The sequence below is a fragment of the Syngnathus typhle genome, unplaced genomic scaffold (genome assembly GCF_033458585.1).
Source record: "Syngnathus typhle isolate RoL2023-S1 ecotype Sweden unplaced genomic scaffold, RoL_Styp_1.0 HiC_scaffold_178, whole genome shotgun sequence".
NCBI lineage: Eukaryota > Metazoa > Chordata > Actinopteri > Syngnathiformes > Syngnathidae > Syngnathus > Syngnathus typhle.
The window spans coordinates 77141-99592 of NW_026872084.1; the positions used below are offsets into that span (position 1 = coordinate 77141).

At 40.8% G+C, this 22452-nt stretch overlaps 3 protein-coding genes across 4 annotated transcripts; 2 read left to right on the forward strand and 1 right to left on the reverse strand.

Moving 5' to 3' along the window:
• Nucleotides 1-11670: 11670 nt before the first annotated feature.
• Nucleotides 11671-15144, forward strand: LOC133148828 (WD repeat domain phosphoinositide-interacting protein 4-like). Of its 2 annotated transcripts, none has more exons than XM_061271725.1 (10): nucleotides 11671-11972; nucleotides 12038-12142; nucleotides 12202-12307; nucleotides 12390-12484; nucleotides 12561-12640; nucleotides 12717-12925; nucleotides 13016-13117; nucleotides 13215-13360; nucleotides 13437-13636; nucleotides 15029-15144. In XM_061271725.1, exons 1-9 carry the CDS (start codon nucleotides 11843-11845, stop codon nucleotides 13544-13546), a joined length of 1083 nt encoding a protein of 360 aa, XP_061127709.1. In that variant the 5' UTR covers nucleotides 11671-11842; the 3' UTR covers nucleotides 13547-13636; nucleotides 15029-15144. The 2 variants fall into 2 exon arrangements, with proteins under 2 accessions (XP_061127709.1, XP_061127708.1); XM_061271724.1 differs by having other exon boundaries at nucleotides 15026-15143.
• Nucleotides 13716-14715, reverse strand: LOC133148829 (EKC/KEOPS complex subunit LAGE3-like). The gene is made up of 3 exons (XM_061271726.1): nucleotides 14599-14715; nucleotides 14284-14412; nucleotides 13716-14208 (listed from the first exon to the last, which is right to left on the reverse strand). The coding sequence occupies exons 1-3, from the start codon at nucleotides 14640-14642 to the stop codon at nucleotides 14004-14006; spliced, it is 378 nt and encodes a 125-aa protein (XP_061127710.1). The 5' UTR covers nucleotides 14643-14715; the 3' UTR covers nucleotides 13716-14003.
• Nucleotides 15145-15708: 564 nt separating the features above from the next.
• Nucleotides 15709-21473, forward strand: LOC133148831 (cGMP-dependent protein kinase 1-like). The gene is given in 21 exon segments (XM_061271727.1): nucleotides 15709-15931; nucleotides 16035-16176; nucleotides 16418-16484; nucleotides 16581-16680; nucleotides 16746-16859; nucleotides 16985-17090; nucleotides 17158-17221; nucleotides 17307-17384; nucleotides 17533-17627; nucleotides 17712-17775; nucleotides 18123-18124; nucleotides 18184-18258; nucleotides 18330-18426; nucleotides 18495-18634; nucleotides 19439-19528; nucleotides 19659-19800; nucleotides 19889-20052; nucleotides 20138-20260; nucleotides 20578-20640; nucleotides 20712-20778; nucleotides 21113-21473. Coding segments are annotated over 21 exon segments (2115 nt in total). The 3' UTR covers nucleotides 21212-21473.
• Nucleotides 21474-22452: the final 979 nt, after the last annotated feature.

Below are 22452 nucleotides of genomic sequence, written 5' to 3' on the forward strand. Positions count from 1 at the left end.
TATCAACCTATTTTAGATCTAAAAATCAACCTATTTTAGACGTCTATTTCTGGTCTATTTTAGATCTATAATTAAACCTATTTTAAACGTCTACTTTAGGTCTATAAATCAACCTAAGGGTCTATAAATCAACCTAATTTAGGCGTCTATTTTAGGTCTATATATCAACCTATTTTACATCTAAAAATCAACCTATTTTAGACGTCTATTTCTGGTCTATTAATCAACCTATTTTAGATCTATAAATAAACCTATTTTAAACGTCTACGTTAGGTCTATAAATCAACCTAAGGGTCTATAAATCAACCTAATATAGGCGTCTATTTTAGGTCTATATATCAACCTATTTTAAATCTATAAAATCAACCTATTTTAGATCTATAAATAAACCTATTTTAAACGTCTACTTTAGGTCTATAAATCAACCTAAGGGTCTATAAATCAACCTAATTTAGGTGTCCATTTTAGGTCTATATATCAACCTATTTTAGATCTAAAAATCAACCTATTTTAGACGTCTATTTCTGGTCTATTTTAGATCTATAATTAAACCTATTTTAAACGTCTACTTTAGGTCTATTAATCAACCTAAGGGTCTATGAATCAACCTAATTTAGGCGTCTATTTTAGGTCTATATATCAACCTATTTTAGATCTAAAAATCAACCTATTTTAGACGTCTATTTCTGGTCTATAAATCAACCTATTTTAGATCTATTTTAAACGTCTACTTTAGGTCTATAAATCAACCTAAGGGTCTATAAATCAACCTAATTTAGGCGTCTATTTTAGGTCTATATATCAACCTATTTTAGATCTAAAAATCAACCTATTTTAGACGTCTATTTCTGGTCTATTTTAGATCTATAAATAAACCTATTTTAAACGTCTACTTTAGGTCTATAAATCAACCTAAGGGTCTATAAATCAACCTAATTTAGGCGTCTATTTTAGGTCTATATATCAACCTATTTTAGACGTCTATTTCTGGTCTATAAATCAACCTATTTTAGATCTATTTTAAACGTCTACTTTAGGTCTATAAATCAACCTAAGGGTCTATAAATCAACCTAATTTAGGCGTCTATTTTAGGTCTATATATCAACCTATTTTAGATCTAAAAATCAACCTATTTTAGACGTCTATTTCTGGTCTATAAATCAACCTATTTTAGATCTATTTTAAACGTCTACTTTAGGTCTATAAATCAACCTAAGGGTCTATAAATCAACCTAATTTAGGCGTCTATTTTAGGTCTATATATCAACCTATTTTAGATCTAAAAATCATCCTATTTTAGACGTCTATTTCTGGTCTATAAATCAACCTATTTTGGATCTATAAATAAACCTATTTTAAACGTCTACGTTAGGTCTATAAATCAACCTAAGGGTCTATAAATCAACCTAATCTAGGTGTCTATTTTAGGTCTATATATCAACCTATTTTAGATCTAAAAAATCAACCTATTTTAGACGTCTATTTCTGGTCTATAAATCAACCTATTTTAGATCTATTTTAAACGTCTACTTTAGGTCTATAAATCAACCTAAGGGTCTATAAATCAACCTAATTTAGGCGTCTATTTTAGGTCTATATATCAACCTATTTTAGATCTGAAAATCAACCTATTTTAGACGTCTATTTCTGGTCTATAAATCAACCTATTTTAGATCTATTTTAAACGTCTACTTTAGGTCTATAAATCAACCTAAGGGTCTATAAATCAACCTAATTTAGGCGTCTATTTTAGGTCTATATATCGACCTATTTTAGATCTAAAAATCAACCTATTTTAGACGTCTATTTCTGGTCTATAAATCGTCTATTTTAGGTCTATATATCAACCTATTTTAGATCTAAAAATCAACCTATTTTAGACGTCTATTTCTGGTCTATAAATCAACCTATTTTAGATCTATTTTAAACGTCTACTTTAGGTCTATAAATCAACCTAAGGGTCTATAAATCAACCTAATTTAGGCGTTTATTTTAGGTCTATATATCAACCTATTTTAGATCTAAAAATCAACCTATTATAGACGTCTATTTCTGGTCTATAAATCAACCTATTTTAGATCTATAAATAAACCTATTTTAAACGTCTACTTTAGGTCTATAAATCAACCTAAGGGTCTATAAATCAACCTAATTTAGGCGTCTATTTTAGGTCTATATATCAACCTATTTTAGATCTAAAAATCAACCTATTTTAGACGTCTATTTCTGGTCTATTAATCAACCTATTTTAGATCTATAAATAAACCTATTTTAAACGTCTACGTTAGGTCTATAAATCAACCCAAGGGTCTATAAATCAACCTAATCTAGGGGTCTATTTTAGGTCTATATATCAACCTATTTTAGATCTAAAAAAATCAACCTATTTTAGACGTATATTTCTGGTCTATAAATCAACCTATTTTAGATCTATAAATAAACCTATTTTAAACGTCTACTTTAGGTCTATAAATCAACCTAAGGGTCTATAAATCAACCTAATTTAGGTGTCCATTTTAGGTCTATATATCAACCTATTTTAGATCTAAAAATCAACCTATTTTAGACGTCTATTTCTGGTTTAAAAATCAACCTATTTTAGACGTCTAGATTTGGTTTAAAAATCAACCTATTTTAGACGTCTATTTTTGGTTAAAAAAAAATCAACCTATTTTAGACGTCTATTTTTGGTTTAAAAATCAACCTTTTTCAGACGTCTATTTTTGGTTTAAAAATCAACCTATTTTAGACGTCTATTTTTGGTCTATAAATCAACCTATTTTAGATCTATTTTAAACGTCTACTTTAGGTCTATAAATCAACCTAATTTAGGCGTCTATTTTAGGTCTATATATCAACCTATTTTAGATCTAAAAATCAACCTATTTTAGACGTCTATTTCTGGTTTATAAATCGTCTATTTTAGGTCTATATATCAACCTATTTTAGATCTAAAAATAAACCTATTTTAAACGTCTACTTTAGGTCTATAAATCAACCTAAGGGTCTATAATTCAACCTAATTTAGGCGTCTATTTTAGGTCTATATATCAACCTATTTTAGATCTAAAAATCAACCTATTTTAGACGTCTATTTCTGGTCTATAAATCGTCTATTTTAGGTCTATATATCAACCTATTTTAGATCTAAAAATAAACCTATTTTAAACGTCTACTTTAGGTCTATAAATCAACCTAAGGGTCTATAAATCAACCTAATTTAGGCGTCTATTTTAGGTTTATATATCAACCTATTTTAGATCTAAAAATCAACCTATTTTAGACGTCTATTTCTGGTCTATAAATCGTCTATTTTAGGTCTATATATCAACCTATTTTAGATCTAAAAATCAACCTATTTTAGACGTCTATTTCTGGTCTATTTGAGATCTATAATTAAACCTATTTTAAACGTCTACTTTAGGTCTATAAATCAACCTAAGGGTCTATAAATCAACCTAATTTAGGCGTCTATTTTAGGTCTATATATCAACCTATTTTAGATCTAAAAATCAACCTATTTTAGACGTCTATTTCTGGTCTATAAATCAACCTATTTTAGATCTATAAATAAACCTATTTTAAACGTCTACTTTAGGTCTATAAATCAACCTAAGGGTCTATAAATCAACCTAATTTAGGCGTCTATTTTAGGTCTATATATCAACCTATTTTAGATCTAAAAATCAACCTATTTTAGACGTCTATTTCTGGTCTATAAATCAACCTATTTTAGATCTATTTTAAACGTCTACTTTAGGTCCATAAATCAACCTAAGGGTCTATAAATCAACCTAATTTAGGCGTCTATTTTACGTCTATATATCAACCTATTTTAGATCTAAAAATCAACCTATTTTAGACGTCTATTTCTGGTCTATTTGAGATCTATAATTAAACCTATTTTAAACGTCTACTTTAGGTCTATAAATCAACCTAAGGGTCTATAAATCAACCTAATTTAGGCGTCTATTTTAGGTCTATATATCAACCTATTTTAGATCTAAAAATCAACCTATTTTAGACGTCTATTTCTGGTCTATTAATCAACCTATTTTAGATCTATAAATAAACCTATTTTAAACGTCTACGTTAGGTCTATAAATCAACCTAAGGGTCTATAAATCAACCTAATATAGGCGTCTATTTTAGGTCTATATATCAACCTATTTTAAATCTATAAAATCAACCTATTTTAGATCTATAAATAAACCTATTTTAAACGTCTACTTTAGGTCTATAAATCAACCTAAGGGTCTATAAATCAACCTAATTTAGGTGTCCATTTTAGGTCTATATATCAACCTATTTTAGATCTAAAAATCAACCTATTTTAGACGTCTATTTCTGGTCTATTTTAGATCTATAATTAAACCTATTTTAAACGTCTACTTTAGGTCTATTAATCAACCTAAGGGTCTATGAATCAACCTAATTTAGGCGTCTATTTTAGGTCTATATATCAACCTATTTTAGATCTAAAAATCAACCTATTTTAGACGTCTATTTCTGGTCTATAAATCAACCTATTTTAGATCTATTTTAAACGTCTACTTTAGGTCTATAAATCAACCTAAGGGTCTATAAATCAACCTAATTTAGGCGTCTATTTTAGGTCTATATATCAACCTATTTTAGATCTAAAAATCAACCTATTTTAGACGTCTATTTCTGGTCTATTTTAGATCTATAAATAAACCTATTTTAAACGTCTACTTTAGGTCTATAAATCAACCTAAGGGTCTATAAATCAACCTAATTTAGGCGTCTATTTTAGGTCTATATATCAACCTATTTTAGACGTCTATTTCTGGTCTATAAATCAACCTATTTTAGATCTATTTTAAACGTCTACTTTAGGTCTATAAATCAACCTAAGGGTCTATAAATCAACCTAATTTAGGCGTCTATTTTAGGTCTATATATCAACCTATTTTAGATCTAAAAATCAACCTATTTTAGACGTCTATTTCTGGTCTATAAATCAACCTATTTTAGATCTATTTTAAACGTCTACTTTAGGTCTATAAATCAACCTAAGGGTCTATAAATCAACCTAATTTAGGCGTCTATTTTAGGTCTATATATCAACCTATTTTAGATCTAAAAATCATCCTATTTTAGACGTCTATTTCTGGTCTATAAATCAACCTATTTTAGATCTATAAATAAACCTATTTTAAACGTCTACGTTAGGTCTATAAATCAACCTAAGGGTCTATAAATCAACCTAATCTAGGTGTCTATTTTAGGTCTATATATCAACCTATTTTAGATCTAAAAAATCAACCTATTTTAGACGTCTATTTCTGGTCTATAAATCAACCTATTTTAGATCTATTTTAAACGTCTACTTTAGGTCTATAAATCAACCTAAGGGTCTATAAATCAACCTAATTTAGGCGTCTATTTTAGGTCTATATATCAACCTATTTTAGATCTGAAAATCAACCTATTTTAGACGTCTATTTCTGGTCTATAAATCAACCTATTTTAGATCTATTTTAAACGTCTACTTTAGGTCTATAAATCAACCTAATTTAGGCGTCTATTTTAGGTCTATATATCAACCTATTTTAGATCTAAAAATCAACCTATATTAGACGTCTATTTCTGGTCTATAAATCGTCTATTTTAGGTCTATATATCAACCTATTTTAGATCTAAAAATCAACCTATTTTAAACGTCTACTTTAGGCCTATAAATCAACCTAAGGGTCTATAAATCAACCTAATTTAGGCATGTATTTTAGGTCTATATATCAACCTATTTTAGATCTAAAAATCAACCTATTTTAGACGTCTATTTCTGGTCTATTTTAGATCTATAATTAAACCTATTTTAAACGTCTACTTTAGGTCTATTAATCAACCTAAGGGTCTATAAATCAACCTAATTTAGGCGTCTATTTTAGGTCTATATATCAACCTATTTTAGATCTAAAAATCAACCTATTTTAGACGTCTATTTCTGGTCTATTAATCAACCTATTTTAGATCTATAAATAAACCTATTTTAAACGTCTACGTTAGGTCTATAAATCAACCTAAGGGTCTATAAATCAACCTAATATAGGCGTCTATTTTAGGTCTATATATCAACCTATTTTAAATCTATAAAATCAACCTATTTTAGATCTATAAATAAACCTATTTTAAACGTCTACTTTAGGTCTATAAATCAACCTAAGGGTCTATAAATCAACCTAATTTAGGTGTCCATTTTAGGTCTATATATCAACCTATTTTAGATCTAGAAATCAACCTATTTTAGACGTCTATTTCTGGTCTATTTTAGATCTATAATTAAACCTATTTTAAACGTCTACTTTAGGTCTATTAATCAACCTAAGGGTCTATGAATCAACCTAATTTAGGCGTCTATTTTAGGTCTATATATCAACCTATTTTAGATCTAAAAATCAACCTATTTTAGACGTCTATTTCTGGTCTATAAATCAACCTATTTTAGATCTATTTTAAACGTCTACTTTAGGTCTATAAATCAACCTAAGGGTCTATAAATCAACCTAATTTAGGCGTCTATTTTAGGTCTATATATCAACCTATTTTAGATCTAAAAATCAACCTATTTTAGACGTCTATTTCTGGTCTATTTTAGATCTATAAATAAACCTATTTTAAACGTCTACTTTAGGTCTATAAATCAACCTAAGGGTCTATAAATCAACCTAAGTTAGGCGTCTATTTTAGGTCTATATATCAACCTATTTTAGACGTCTATTTCTGGTCTATAAATCAACCTATTTTAGATCTATTTTAAACGTCTACTTTAGGTCTATAAATCAACCTAAGGGTCTATAAATCAACCTAATTTAGGCGTCTATTTTAGGTCTATATATCAACCTATTTTAGATCTAAAAATCAACCTATTTTAGACGTCTATTTCTGGTCTATAAATCAACCTATTTTAGATCTATTTTAAACGTCTACTTTAGGTCTATAAATCAACCTAAGGGTCTATAAATCAACCTAATTTAGGCGTCTATTTTAGGTCTATATATCAACCTATTTTAGATCTAAAAATCATCCTATTTTAGACGTCTATTTCTGGTCTATAAATCAACCTATTTTAGATCTATAAATAAACCTATTTTAAACGTCTACGTTAGGTCTATAAATCAACCTAAGGGTCTATAAATCAACCTAATCTAGGTGTCTATTTTAGGTCTATATATCAACCTATTTTAGATCTAAAAAATCAACCTATTTTAGACGTCTATTTCTGGTCTATAAATCAACCTATTTTAGATCTATTTTAAACGTCTACTTTAGGTCTATAAATCAACCTAAGGGTCTATAAATCAACCTAATTTAGGCGTCTATTTTAGGTCTATATATCAACCTATTTTAGATCTGAAAATCAACCTATTTTAGACGTCTATTTCTGGTCTATAAATCAACCTATTTTAGATCTATTTTAAACGTCTACTTTAGGTCTATAAATCAACCTAATTTAGGCGTCTATTTTAGGTCTATATATCAACCTATTTTAGATCTAAAAATCAACCTATATTAGACGTCTATTTCTGGTCTATAAATCGTCTATTTTAGGTCTATATATCAACCTATTTTAGATCTAAAAATCAACCTATTTTAAACGTCTACTTTAGGCCTATAAATCAACCTAAGGGTCTATAAATCAACCTAATTTAGGCATGTATTTTAGGTCTATATATCAACCTATTTTAGATCTAAAAATCAACCTATTTTAGACGTCTATTTCTGGTCTATAGATCGTCTATTTTAGGTCTATATATCAACCTATTTTAGATTTAAAAATCAACCTATTTTAGACGTCTATTTCTGGTCTATTTGAGATCTATAATTAAAGCTATTTTAAACGTCTACTTTAGGTCTATAAATCAACCTAACTTAGGCGTCTATTTTAGGTCTATATATCAACCTATTTTAGATCTAAAAATCAACCTATTTTAGACGTCTATTTCTGGTCTATAAATCAACCTATTTTAGATCTATTTTAAACGTCTACTTTAGGTCTATACATCAACCTAAGGGTCTATAAATCAACCTAATTTAGGCGTCTATTTTAGGTCTATATATCAACCTATTTTAGATCTAAAAATCAACCTATTTTAGACATCTATTTCTGGTCTATAAATCAACCTATTTTAGATCTATAAATAAACCTATTTTAAACGTCTACGTTAGGTCTATAAATCAACCTAAGGGTCTATAAATCAACCTAATCTAGGCGTCTATTTTAGGTCTATATATCAACCTATTTTAGATCTAAAAAATCAACCTATTTTAGACGTCTATTTCTGGTCTATAAATCGTCTATTTTAGGTCTATATATCAACCTATTTTAGATCTAAAAATAAACCTATTTTAGACATCTATTTGAGATCTATAATTAAACCTATTTTAAACGTCTACTTTAGGTCTATAAATCAACCTAAGGGTCTATAAATCAACCTAATTTAGGCGTCTATTTTAGGTCTATATATCAACCTATTTTAGATCTAAAAATCAACCTATTTTAGACGTCTATTTCTGGTCTATAAATCAACCTATTTTAGATCTATTTTAAACGTCTACTTTAGGTCTATAAATCAACCTAATTTAGGCGTCTATTTCAGGTCTATATATCAACCTATTTTAGATCTAAAAATCAACCTATTTTAGACGTCTATTTCTGGTTTATAAATCGTCTATTTTAGGTCTATATATCAACCTATTTTAGATCTAAAAATAAACCTATTTTAAACGTCTACTTTAGGTCTGTAAATCAACCTAAGGGTCTATAAATCAACCTAATTGAGGCGTCTATTTTAGGTCTATATATCAACCTATTTTAGATCTAAAAATCAACCTATTTTAGACGTCTATTTCTGGTCTATAAATCGTCTATTTTAGGTCTATATATCAACCTATTTTAGATCTAAAAATCAACCTATTTTAGACGTCTATTTCTGGTCTATTTGAGATCTATAATTAAACCTATTTTAAACGTCTACTTTAGGTCTATAAATCAACCTAAGGGTCTATAAATCAACCTAATTTAGGCGTCTATTTTAGGTCTATATATCAACCTATTTTAGATCTAAAAATCAACCTATTTTAGACGTCTATTTCTGGTCTATTTTAGATCTATAAATAAACCTATTTTAAACGTCTACTTTAGGTCTATAAATCAACCTAAGGGTCTATAAATCAACCTAATTTAGGCGTCTATTTTAGGTCTATATATCAACCTATTTTAGATCTAAAAATCAACCTATTTTAGACGTCTGTTTCTGGTCTATAAATCGTCTATTTTAGGTCTATATATCAACCTATTTTAGATCTAAAAATAAACCTATTTTAAACGTCTACTTTAGGTCTATAAATCAACCTAATGGTCTATAAATCAACCTAATTTAGGCGTCTATTTTAGGTCTATATATCAACCTATTTTAGATCTAAAAATCAACCTATTTTAGACGTCTATTTCTGGTCTATTTGAGATCTATAATTAAACCTATTTTAAACGTCTACTTTAGGTCTATAAATCAACCTAAGGGTCTATAAATCAACCTAATTTAGGCGTCTATTTTAGGTCTATATATCAACCTATTTTAGATCTAAAAATCAACCTATTTTAGACGTCTATTTCTGGTCTATAAATCAACCTATTTTAGATCTATAAATAAACCTATTTTAAACGTCTACTTTAGGTCTATAAATCAACCTAAGGGTCTATAAATCAACCTAATTTAGGCGTCTATTTTAGGTCTATATGTCAACCTATTTTAGATCTAAAAATCAACCTATTTTAGACGTCTATTTCTGGTCTATAAATCAACCTATTTTAGATCTATTTTAAACGTCTACTTTAGGTCTATAAATCAACCTAAGGGTCTATAAATCAACCTAATTTAGGCGTCTATTTTACGTCTATATATCAACCTATTTTAGATCTAAAAATCAACCTATTTTAGACGTCTATTTCTGGTCTATTTTAGATCTATAATTAAACCTATTTTAAACGTCTACTTTAGGTCTATAAATCAACCTAAGGGTCTATAAATCAACCTAATTTAGGCGTCTATTTTAGGTCTATATATCAACCTATTTTAGATCTAAAAATCAACCTATTTTAGACGTCTATTTCTGGTCTATTAATCAACCTATTTTAGATCTATAAATAAACCTATTTTAAACGTCTACGTTAGGTCTATAAATCAACCCAATCTAGGGGTCTATTTTAGGTCTATATATCAACCTATTTTAGATCTAAAAAAATCAACCTATTTTAGACGTGTATTTCTGGTCTATAAATCAACCTATTTTAGATCTATAAATAAACCTATTTTAAACGTCTACTTTAGGTCTATAAATCAACCTAAGGGTCTATAAATCAACCTAATTTAGGTGTCCATTTTAGGTCTATATATCAACCTATTTTAGATCTAAAAATCAACCTATTTTAGACGTCTATTTCTGGTTTAAAAATCAACCTATTTTAGACGTCTAGATTTGGTTTAAAAATCAACCTATTTTAGACGTCTATTTTTGGTTTAAAAATCAACCTATTTTAGACGTCTATTTTTTGTTTTAAAATCAACCTTTTTTAGACGTCTATTTTTGGTTTAAAAATCAACCTTTTTCAGACGTCTATTTTTGGTTTAAAAATCAACCTATTTTAGACGTCTATTTTTGGTCTATAAATCAACCTATTTTAGATCTATTTTAAACGTCTACTTTAGGTCTATAAATCAACCTAATTTAGGCGTCTATTTTAGGTCTATATATCAACCTATTTTAGATCTAAAAATCAACCTATTTTAGACGTCTATTTCTGGTTTATAAATCGTCTATTTTAGGTCTATATATCAACCTATTTTAGATCTAAAAATAAACCTATTTTAAACGTCTACTTTAGGTCTATAAATCAACCTAAGGGTCTATAATTCAACCTAATTTAGGCGTCTATTTTAGGTCTATATATCAACCTATTTTAGATCTAAAAATCAACCTATTTTAGACGTCTATTTCTGGTCTATAAATCGTCTATTTTAGGTCTATATATCAACCTATTTTAGATCTAAAAATAAACCTATTTTAAACGTCTACTTTAGGTCTATAAATCAACCTAAGGGTCTATAAATCAACCTAATTTAGGCGTCTATTTTAGGTCTATATATCAACCTATTTTAGATCTAAAAATCAACCTATTTTAGACGTCTATTTCTGGTCTATAAATCAACCTATTTTAGATCTATTTTAAACGTCTACTTTAGGTCTATAAATCAACCTAAGGGTCTATAAATCAACCTAATTTAGGCGTCTATTTTAGGTCTATATATCAACCTATTTTAGATCTAAAAATCAACCTATTTTAGACGTCTATTTCTGGTCTATAAATCGTCTATTTTAGGTCTATATATCAACCTATTTTAGATCTAAAAATAAACCTATTTTAAGCGTCTACTTTAGGTCTATAAATCAACCTAAGGGTCTATAAATCAACCTAATTTAGGCGTCTATTTTAGGTCTTATATATCAACCTATTTTAGATCTAAAAATCAACCTATTTTAGACGTCTATTTCTGGTCTATAAATCGTAACGCGCTTCCAGCCAGTCTTTGCAGGCACGAGCAATGTTTCAAATAAAATTTGATCAACATGCGACGGGCATTTTTTGCCAGATCGCTCCAAAATCGTTTGCAGTGTGCCCCCTACTCGTCCATCCGCAGAACAGGTATCGCTGTAGCCTAGCCCGGCTGTCTTTGGGCAAGGACTGGAAACCAAGTAGACAACGGGCCATTCCCACAGACTGACAATTTAGGCCGAGAGTCCTGAACGCCACACGCCATGTTGAAAATGCATGACCGGATTGGAGATGTGACAGTCGTTGCTTTGCTTTTAGGTTGTTTCTGCTGCTCCATGGAGTCTGGTGTGCGCATTTACAATGTGGAGCCTTTGATGGAGAAGGGCCACTTGGGTGAGCGTCTTGCTGCTCGGCGCTGGCCGGGCGCCTGCTAACATGGCCCGCCGTCTGCTTTGCAGATCACGAGCAGGTGGGCAGCGTGGCGTCGTGCTCCATGCTGCATCGCTCCAACCTGCTGGCCGTGGTCGGGGGCGGAGTCAGCCCCAAGTTCTCTGAGATATCCGGTGGGTGCCTTTTGAATTGGGCGAGCACGACCATGAAGCCAACCGGTGTGACTTTTCAGTGCTGATCTGGGATGACGCGTGCGATTCCCGAGACGCCAAAGACAAGCTGGTCCTGGAGTTCACCTTCACCAAGCCGGTGCTGGCGGTCCGGATGCGACACGACAAGTGAGTGGCGGCGGCTCGCTAAACTGGCCGAGAGGAGCGCAAACGTTGAAAGCAAACAAATTGGCGGGCTGCCTCCTCCCAGGATCGTCATGGTGTTGAAGAACAGGATCTATGTGTACAGCTTACCCGACAAGCCGCTCAAGCTCTTTGAGTTTGATACGCGCGACAACCCCAAAGGTGAGCGAGTGAGCCAGCGAGCGCTCGGCCAGTCAGTCGCGCGGCTTCCTTTTATTAGCGTCTGCTTTTCCACCAGGTCTGTGCGACTTGTGTCCGAGTCTGGACAAGCAGCTGCTGGTTTTCCCGGGACACAAATGTGGAAGTCTGCAGCTGGCGGTAAATTGCCCCTCACACTTCCAAGCGTACGCGGGAGAGCCTGCGTCGCCGTCATTAGTCCGCTCCCGCCCTCCAGGACCTGTCCAACAGCAAGCCCGGGACGTCGTCGGCGCCGTTCACCATCAACGCGCACCAGAGCGAGATCGCCTGCCTGGCGCTCAACCAGCCGGGAAGCGTGGCCGCCTCGGCCTCTCGCAAGGGGACGCTCATACGCCTCTTTGACACCAGCAGCCGCGACAAACTGGTGGAGCTGCGGCGAGGCACCGACCCCGCCACGCTCTACTGGTAAGCGTGCCCCCCCCCCTTATTATTATTATTTTTTTGAATTGTCGGTTTGCTCACCGCTGACCATGTCCCCTCCCCGCACCTGCACAGCCTCAACTTCAGTCACGACTCGTCCTTCTTGTGCGCATCCAGTGACAAAGGGACGGTCCACATCTTCGCCCTGAAAGACACCAAACTTAACCGCCGCTCCGCGTAAGACCGCCGCTCCGCGTAAGGCCGCCGCTCCGCGTAAGGCCGCCGCCCCGCTCCCTCGCCCACTCCCTCTTCAACGTGCGTGTGCGCCTGCCAGGTTGGCGCGCGTGGGCAAGGTGGGCCCCGTCATCGGCCAGTACGTGGACAGCCAGTGGTCGCTGGCCAGCTTCACCGTGCCCGCCGAGTGCGCCTGCATCTGCGCCTTCGGGAAGAACACATCCAAGAACGTCAACTCCGTCATCGGTCCGAGGGAGGGGTCGTCGTTTGCTGCGCACCGGCCACATTTCGCCTCTAACATTTCCTTTGCTCTCTATGGCAGCCATCTGCGTGGACGGCACCTTCCACAAGTACGTCTTCACGCCCGACGGAAACTGCAACCGAGAAGCCTTTGACGTCTACTTGGACATTTGCAACGACGACGACTTTTGATCCAGGACGGAAGGAAACGGGGAAGGACCCAAGGAAGAAACGGCAGGACACTTCAAGTGAAGCCAGGTGTCACCTTTTGCGGTTCGGCAGGTCCATCACACCCCTGCGATTTCATTTGTACTTTGACACAAACTGAACAAAGGAAGCAAACCAGAAAAAAAAAGAAAAAGGCAGGCGACTTCTGTTTTTATTCAAAGCAAAATGATACGTACATTTACACATGAAGCACACGTGAGATCAGGGGAAAAACATTTAAATAAGAACCAAAAATACCCTGCCCCAACGCAGACGAGCACAATGGTCAGAGCAAAACCAACGGAGCGCTGGCTTGGCTGCCTTGCGTCTACAGCAGCTCGTGGCGACATTTTGGGCAATAGCTGACGCCAGTAATCAAGCGCGCGATGAAATCAACTTAGGAAAAAAAAGGATAAACATGCTTAACGCTAAAAACTTTAAATCAAGAACGCAGCATCGGCTCGCTGAAGTTTTCCATGAAGGCGGGCCCTCGCGTGTCCATCGAAGGTGGACGACCAAGAACGCTGTGAGGATCCTGTCCGACGTCGGCGGGAAAGGCACGCATGGTCTCCAAGACCAGGTCGAGGTGCTCCAGGAAGGAGTTGACGGATACGCGAAGGACGCGAGCTTGCTCTGCACGCCACTTCCTGAAAAGGTCACAAGAGGTCACTGGCGGGTGGGCGTGCGGGCGACGGCAGCGGGGCCGGGCGAAGGCTCCTCACGCGCTGAGCACACTCCCGGCGAGCGTCAGCCGCTTGCGGACGCCTCCTCGCCGGGGCTCGCGGTCGGGACTCAGCGAGCGCAGAGCCACAGCAGCCTGGCGCGCCGACTGGAAGGGAACTTGCAGCGAGCTAGAAAAGGGGAGGGTCAAGGAAACGTGTGCGAGTGACTCGACGTCAGCGCTCAGGAAAGAAGCCAAGCTCGCTCGCGGAGAATCAGGCCCAGAGACGTCGGAGACGCGATAACCTTATTGCTAGTTTGGCTGAAACTGCAAAGAGAACTCTCGACGCTTCAACATCACTGCAATCCAAGGATACAATTCCAATTGGCTCGCTTGCTCGCCGCTCTCGGGCGCCGCCATGTTATTTGTCTGCGGAAGCCTTCTTCGTCCGAGTAATCGGAGCACACTCGTTGCTCGCCCTCCCGCGCGGCCGCCCCCTAGCGGTAGAGCAGACAGCGCACAAAAGTCGACCATCGGGTTCGGAGGATATTTATTTCTTCTGCGCGGTTGAGTGACCGACCACAAATGTATGTACTATGAAGTTGTGTGAGCTTGTGGCGGACCTCAGTCCCAGGCCTATAGTTCGGGGTGGGTTGATATGTTTATCCTTTGCCAAATCATACACGCTTTGTATCTTTGATGACTTCTGACACAAGCTAAATGTTTCGCTCACAGTTCTTCGGTTTCTTCAACGCAAAGATTTGTGGCAGATTCTTTGCTCTTTTTTTTCTCTTTTTTCTGAGGAGGAGCTGTCAAAGTCACCTGTGCGCATGCACGTGTGAGTAGCTCATCCGAGGACGCGCCGACAGAACATTCTTCCAAATCCTCATTCCAGAAGCGTGCTGAAGTCACAACAAGGAGGTAAGGCAGGCGTTTGTTTCGTCCTCTTTAAAAAAACTTTTTTTTTTTTACTTAGTCCTCTTTGAAAGTGAAACCCAACAACCAACACATGGTCAAAGGACTCTGTGAACGATAGAGGGAGGACAAAAGGAGACAATGACTCAGAGGGGGAAAACCATCTCAAGACCCCAAAAAGTTGCCAAGTATACATAGATGTTCGTAAGCCAAGGTTTCACTGTACTTGGGTTGGTCCAATTTAGAACCAAACTGGGCTGTTTTTAAGCCGGAATTGGTCAGGCTGAATGAAAACCAACAGACAGAGCATTGAAGCGTCTTTGGATCCTTGAAAAACACTATATGAATTGAATGCATTATTATTATTTTTGCGCCTACACTAAGTTGTTTTATTCCGAGCCACACTTAAGCTCTCCTCATCAGCTCCTTTGTATGGAAACCGTGGATTGACCTGTGCAACCACGTCTGCGCGCGTCTGACTGCACACGAGTCTCTTCCTTGTAGGGCACGGGCACTAGGCTGATGGCGGCAACAAAGAGTCTCTTTCTTGTAGGGCACGAGCACTCGGCTGATGGCGGCAACAAAGAGAGGCGGCGGCATGCTGCGTGACCTGCAGGTGGCGTTGCAGCGGAAGATTGAGGAGCTGACGGAGCGAGACGCGCTGATTGAGGAGCTGGAGTCAGAACTGGATGCCAAAGATCTCCTGATTGGCCATTTGCGGGCCGAGCTGGACCGTCATCGTAGTTTGATGCCGGGCACCGACGATACTGCCGCTGCACAGACACCCGACGCAGGTGTGACAAAACGTTCTCCTGAGTCACTGAACTGTTGAGGTCCGCCCGGGCGGAGGTTATGTTTTTTTTTAACATTTTCTTCACCTTTTTTTGTTGCATCCAGCAGGTGGCGCTCCAGCAATGCCAGCACCGTCACTCGATGAGCCTCAGCGCACCAAGAGACAGGCCATATCGGCAGAACCCAGCGCTCTGGATCCTGCCCGACTCACCGACGTCACGCTCACCAGCTACTGCAAGAGCAAAGAGTGAACTTATGTTATTTTTGTTCTGTGTTTTGCAGACTCTTTTCAATCGTTACATCTGCGGTTCGGACCATTCCTTTCCGCTGTGAAAAAAAAAAAGAGCCGTGAGGAGTGTGTGTTGCGCAGAGGCGACGCTTCCTACCTCAAGCCGAGGCTGCCTCTCGGTCGGGGTCGTGGGAGACCGAGAAGGCCGGCCCTGAGAAAGGTGCCTGCCCCATTGGAGCCAGGGTGTGTTTGCGTGCAGGTCCAGCGAGCTGATCCAGAGAGCGCTGATGGACAATGACTTCATGAAGCATCTGGAACATGGACAGGTGAGAAGACCCCAACCCCCCCCCCACCACACCTCCACCCTCACCCCCCACTTGGCGTCTGTTTTGCTCACGCTTTGACGTCCGCCCCGTTTCCAGATCCTCACCATCTTGGACTGCATGCGGCCCACCAGCCTGGACAAAGGCTGCTGCGTCATCCAGGAGGGCGACGACGGATCTAGCGTCTTTGTTCTGGAGGGTGGGTCACTGCAGCTTTTGCTTCCGAGCCACGGCTCCCGTTTTCCCTTTTGCGTCCGTCCACAGAGGGCATGGTGGAGGTGAGCAAAGAAGGCAAAAAGCTGTGCACCATCGGCCCCGGCAAAGTCTTTGGCGAGCTCGCCATCTTGTACAACTGCACGCGCACGGCTACAGTGACGGGTACACCACAGTGCACACGACAGCGCCCCCTGAAGCTAGGACCGGAGTCCAGGCGTCATCTTCCAGCGTGTGTGTGTGCGTGTGCGTGCGTGCGTGTGCGCGCATGCACATGTGCGTGTGTGCAGCTCTGACCGACATCAAGTTGTGGGCCATTGATCGCCAGGGCTTTCAGACCATTATGATGAGGACCGGCCTCATCAAGCATTCCCAGTACACGGACTTCCTGCGCAGGTAACCTTGACGTCGTGACATGGCAGCAGCCTGACGTCCAAATGACGTGGCGTCTCCCTGTCGCTAGCGTTCCGTCCTTCCAGGCCCTTCCAGAGGACGTTCTCAGCAAGCTGGCTGATGTTCTGGAGGAGGTGAGTCCAGACCCGCCTGCACGTGTCACTCTCTGGTCATCTGACCCCCCGTGTGTGTGTGTGTGTGTGTGTCTGCGCACATCAGACTCACTATAGCAATGGCGACTACATCATCCGGCAGGGCGCCACGGGAGACACCTTCTTCATTATCAGTGAAGGGCAGGTGAGCTTTTCTACTCGTTCCGTGCCTGCCCGTAAGGTGCGCTGCCAAAGTGGATTGGGCAAAGTCTGCTCACTTTTACTTTGCACGGCCTCACAAGGTATGACTTTTGGCTTCCTTCGTGCAAAATCTCACTTGTGAGCATGTGCAGGTGACGGTGTGGCAGCAGACCGCCCCCAGTGGTCAGCAGGTGCCGGTGAAGACGCTGTTCTAAGGCGACTGGTTTGGCGAGCAAGCGCTGAAAGGGTGAAAGCGCGCTACGCCGTTCACGTCGCCGTCGCCCGTGCCTTCCCGCCATCCATTTAACGTGCTGCCTTTCCTGTCTCGTAGGGAAGATGTGCGTACGGCCAGCGTGACAGCAGAGGGCGCCGTCACCTGTCTGGTGGTAGACAGAGTGAGCATTGGTGGTTTGGTTTGAAGCCGGGGTGGCCAGGGCTGGGAATCCGAGATGAACATTTCCCTCCAGCTGTCATTATTCCCCTCTTCCAGACAGGCAATGCAAAGGCTACAACCCCCCCCCTCCCCCTCCCACGTTCCATCCTTTCACATCAGACAAGGCAAACATCGTGCATGGCTGAGTAGTCATTGTTTATCCCAGCAGCCACTGTCATGCCTTCACGGAAGCAAATGCGGCAGAAACTTGCAGAAACTTGCTCGACACAAAGCAAAATCAAAAGAATATTTAGAGTCCTAAAAAACAGAGTCTTTGGCGTCCTTGTGTGTTTTCCACATCCTCTGAAGGAGTGAGGCCGCTCCTCAGTCGGGTTCATGCTGCCTCACGGCACTCTCCTTTGTTCCGCAGGTCCTTCAAGCAGCTGATCGGCGGCTTAGAGGAAGTGGACCGCCAGCAGGGAGACGACGAGCACGTCAAAGCCAAGTAAGTGGTGTACATCGCCGACGAACTCTCTATTGACGTCGAGGCAACGATGCACTAACGCACGTGCGCAGGTGCCCGGCTGAGGACGACTTCTTCTCCGGCGTGACGCTCGACGACCTTGCCGTGGTCTGCACCTTGGGCATGGGTGGCTTCAGCCGCGTGGAGCTGGTGGGTGGGTCCCCGCGCCGGCGGCCGTGGTGCCGACGCGTGGTGAGGTGTGGCCGCGTCGCCTTCAGGTGCAGCTCAAGAGAGACGCCGGGCGCTCCTTCGCCCTCAAAGTGTTGAAGAAGCGCCACATTCTGGACACCAGGCAGCAGGAGCACATCCTGTCGGAACGCCGCATCATGATGGAAGTCAACAGCCCCTTCATCATCAGGTCACTGTTTAGTCCCTCCGTTCATGTCCAAAGCAGGCAAAGTACAAGTCCAGCTCGTGGGGTGCCAAACGCAGGTTTGAGGTGCCCGCGTGCCAGCGGCCTCAAGCCCATTGTTTCTTTTCCCCTCATAAGTAGGGGTGTAAATCGCGGGTTTTGTCACGATACGATATATCGATACAAAGAACCACGATACGATATTTGCCGATATCTTAAAGCCTGCTGTGATTCATTCACGATACATCACGGTATAGTGCTCTACGATCGATATAGAACAATATCCTGATTTATAACAATTCATATCTTAAAGCCTGCTGTGATTCATTCACGATACATCACGATATAGTGCTCTACGATAAATATAGAACAATATCCTGATTTATAACAATTCATACGCAAAATCAACAAGGTACTGCAAACTCTTTATTTAGGAAATTACAAAGTGCTTCCAAATGAATGACTTGAAGCCCAAAGGGGAACGAATGTCCTTGTCTTCTTGGACACTAGCCATAGCACCAGCCCAGGAGCCGCGTAGTTGTCGGCTCCCCTTTCACGTGCCTGCTCTGCTCACAACACAACACGCCGCGCGCTGCTCCCGGAAAGAGGAAGCAAGCAACAATGAACTGGATTTCAAAATAAAGTCGCGTCTAATGTCTGAGGTCAAAAACGGGCGGTATAGATCGATGTTTACGTTTAGCATCGATGCCAACAAATCGTAGAGCATTATATCGATGCATCGTCACACCCCTACTCATAAGTGGCCGCCGCCAGCTGTTCTGAAGCACAGTAATGCGTCCCTGTCCGCAGGTTGTACCGCACCTTCCGGGACCCCAAATACTTGTATATGCTGCTAGAGGTTTGTCTTGGCGGAGAGCTGTGGACGCTCTTAAGAGACAGGTGGGTGTCGGGTCGGGATGAGCACGTTGTCGCTGTGTGCGAAGGCACCGCCGGCCGCGTTCTTTGAAAGTCACAAAGATGGGCCCAAACGCCGACGTCGCAAGCGTGCTGTCCCTTTCTGTGCCACCAGGGGCTCCTTTGACGACGGGACCACAAGATTCTACACGGCGTGCGTTATCGAGGCTCTGGCGGAGCTCCACTGTAAAGGGATCATCTACCGAGACCTCAAGCCGGAGAATATCATCCTTGACCACAGAGGCTACGCCAAGTTGGTGAGTCTTCAAGGCGCTCGTCAACAGCGGCGGCGTGACGCTAACGGAGGGCGCGGCGCGGGCGTGCGTGCGTGCGTCCGGCCGCTAGGTGGATTTTGGCTTCGCTAAGAAGGTGGGCTTGGGGAAGAAGACCTGGACCTTCTGCGGGACCCCCGAGTACGTGGCCCCCGAGATCATCCTCAACAAAGGTCACGACAGCTCGGCCGACTGCTGGTCCCTGGGGATCCTGGTCTTTGAGCTTCTCAGCGGAAGGTAGGTGGGCGGGCGGTCTTGTGCGCATTGGCGTGATCGTGCGGGCTTCGGCAGCGCGTTGATCCCTTCCCGGTCGGTCCCGCAGTCCGCCGTTTTCCGGCTCGGACCCCATGAAGACGTACAACATCATCTTGAGGGGGATCGACATGGTGGAATTCCCCAAAAAGATCACCAAGAGTGCCGCAAACCTCATCAAGAGACTCTGCAGGTTGTGGCCCAGCAAAGGCTACCAAGTATTTGCCCTTCTTAGTTAAGAGAGGTGGGGTCGCAAGAGGGCCAGTTTGCGCAGCGGCCCCAAATTGTGCGCTCACAGAAGGCACACTTAGGGCGCTCTTCTCGCCCGCCGCGCTCCGTTTGGATTGACGTCCAATTGCTCATCGGGGCGCCAGTTGGTGTCGACTGCGGCTCGTTCACAGTCGGCTCACGTCAGAGCTGTTTGGGCGAGAAGGGAGCAGACGTAGAGGAGATGATAGAATTCGAGTGCTGAATATGGCCGTCGTAAGCAAGCGCGTGTGTGTGTGTCAGGGACAACCCCTCGGAACGTCTCGGGAACCAGAAGAACGGCGTAAAGGACATTCAGAAGCACAAGTGAGTAACATAACGTGCAGGCCGGCGGTCGTCCGCGCCCTCATTGTCCCTCCTCTTCTTCCTGCAATCAGGTGGTTCGAGGGCTTCAACTGGGATGGCCTCCGCCAGGGAACCTTGGACTGTCCCTTTATGCCAAGGGTGAGTTGGCGCCCCTTTAGAGGCACCTCGGTTGCGTGGGCTGGAAGCGCTTTGCCGTCTGCAGGGCTCGCCACGGTAGCCCCAGCCAAGATTGCACGTGAGCTCCGAGAGGCAGTCAGCTCGAAGAATATGACGCGACAGCCAAATCTTTGATCCATCGGAGGGCTTTGTGCATTTTGCTGCTGCTTGCAGAAAAATGATGTCACGGTTGTTCAGTTAACCCAATCACAGCTGAGCAACTGTGACGTCGTCAAAGACGCGGCATGCCGAGCGTGACAAACCGCCCGCCGCTGAAGGTGTTTTGCTCTGCGGCGCTGTACGCTTTTGCCATCAGGTGGACGGCCCGTTGGACAACAGCAACTTTGATGACTTCCCCCTGGACACCGAGGGCCCTCCCCCTGATGACGAGTCAGGCTGGGACCTGGAGTTCTGAAACAGCTTGGCCAGGTCAGAGGCTCAATGGAGAACGCACAAGGTCCATAACTACAAAGAAATGTTTAATATTTCAATGTTCATTTGTGTTAACAACCCACTCTTTCATTTCAACCGCGTGTATAGACATATGTTCTGTTACATCAACATACATTTTTTTTAAGCTGGTCTACTGATTGCTAACTACAGTGTTTTCCGTCGCTCAGGAGTACAAGTCGCAACAACAGCCATAAAATGCATAATAAAAAAGAAAAAAAACGTAAGTCGCATGTTTGGCGGAACTTAATTCGATAAAATCCAACATCAAGAACAGACACGAATAGGCAACAACAGCCTAAACGATACGCATACGGTATTGTAACGTTACATAAACACAAACGAGGAACTGACGTAAAATTAACAGTTATTCAAATAAATATAACATAAATAACACGTTGATCAAAACATCCGCGTCACTCCAAATCATTAAATGCATCGAAATCTTCGGCCTCCGCCGCTGTCGACTCAGGGAGTATATGTGGCGCTGACGTCGGACTCAGTATCAGTTGCAGCTATTCCACCCTCGCCTGGCTGGAGCTGAGGGATCAATTGGCCAAAGCCAAGCTGTGACGTCTTCATAACGTGACTTCCAACCGCAAGCAGAGGAGGTCTCTCACATTTGGATTCCGCTTCGGTGACTTAAGACTGTAAGACAGGAAATAGAACACAGGGTGCATTTATTAAATAATAACACACGGCTTTGGTAATTCCAGCGACACACACAAAATGCGGCCTGCAGCAATGTGCGGCCAATTTCCAAGATAAACAGTGACCCATGCGTATGTTTAGGAGACAAGGGAATTTAGCTACGCAGTTACTAAATGATCATAGTGCCAAGTAGCAAACAAAGAGGCTGGACAAGGCGGTGAAAAAAGCCGGCTCTGTCCTGGGCTGCAGTCTGGACCGTGTGGAGGTGGTAGGGGAGAGGAGGAGGGTGGCTAAGCTGTCCTCCATCATGGACAACATCTCCCACCCCCTTCATGAGACTGTCAGAGCCCTGGAGAGCTCCATCAGTGACCGGCTTCGTCACCCACGATGACCCACCGAGAGGCATCGCACGCAGGTCCTTCCTCCCTGCTGCCATCAGACTGGACAACCAGGCTTATCACTGTAGCTAACGGACAATAATTACGTGCAATAATCAAAAAGTCAAAAAAGTCAAAAGTCAGCTTTATTGTCAATCTCTTCACATGTCAAGACACA

Excerpts from the sequence above, each read along its gene's own strand:
- LOC133148828 (XM_061271725.1), top strand. The coding sequence starts at position 11,843 with ATGTTGAAAATGCATGACCGGATTGGAGATGTGACAGTCGTTGCTTTG. Across the intron at positions 12,143-12,201 it reads CAAGTTCTCTGAGATATCCG|TGCTGATCTGGGATGACGCG; the intron begins GTGGGTGCCTTT and ends GTGACTTTTCAG. Across the intron at positions 12,308-12,389 it reads GTCCGGATGCGACACGACAA|GATCGTCATGGTGTTGAAGA; the intron begins GTGAGTGGCGGC and ends GCCTCCTCCCAG.
- LOC133148829 (XM_061271726.1), bottom strand. The coding sequence starts at position 14,642 with ATGGCGGCGCCCGAGAGCGGCGAGCAAGCGAGCCAATTGGAATT. Across the intron at positions 14,413-14,598 it reads CAAGCGAGCCAATTGGAATT|CTCGCTGCAAGTTCCCTTCC; the intron begins GTATCCTTGGAT and ends CCCCTTTTCTAG. Across the intron at positions 14,209-14,283 it reads GCCGGGAGTGTGCTCAGCGC|GAAGTGGCGTGCAGAGCAAG; the intron begins GTGAGGAGCCTT and ends TGACCTTTTCAG.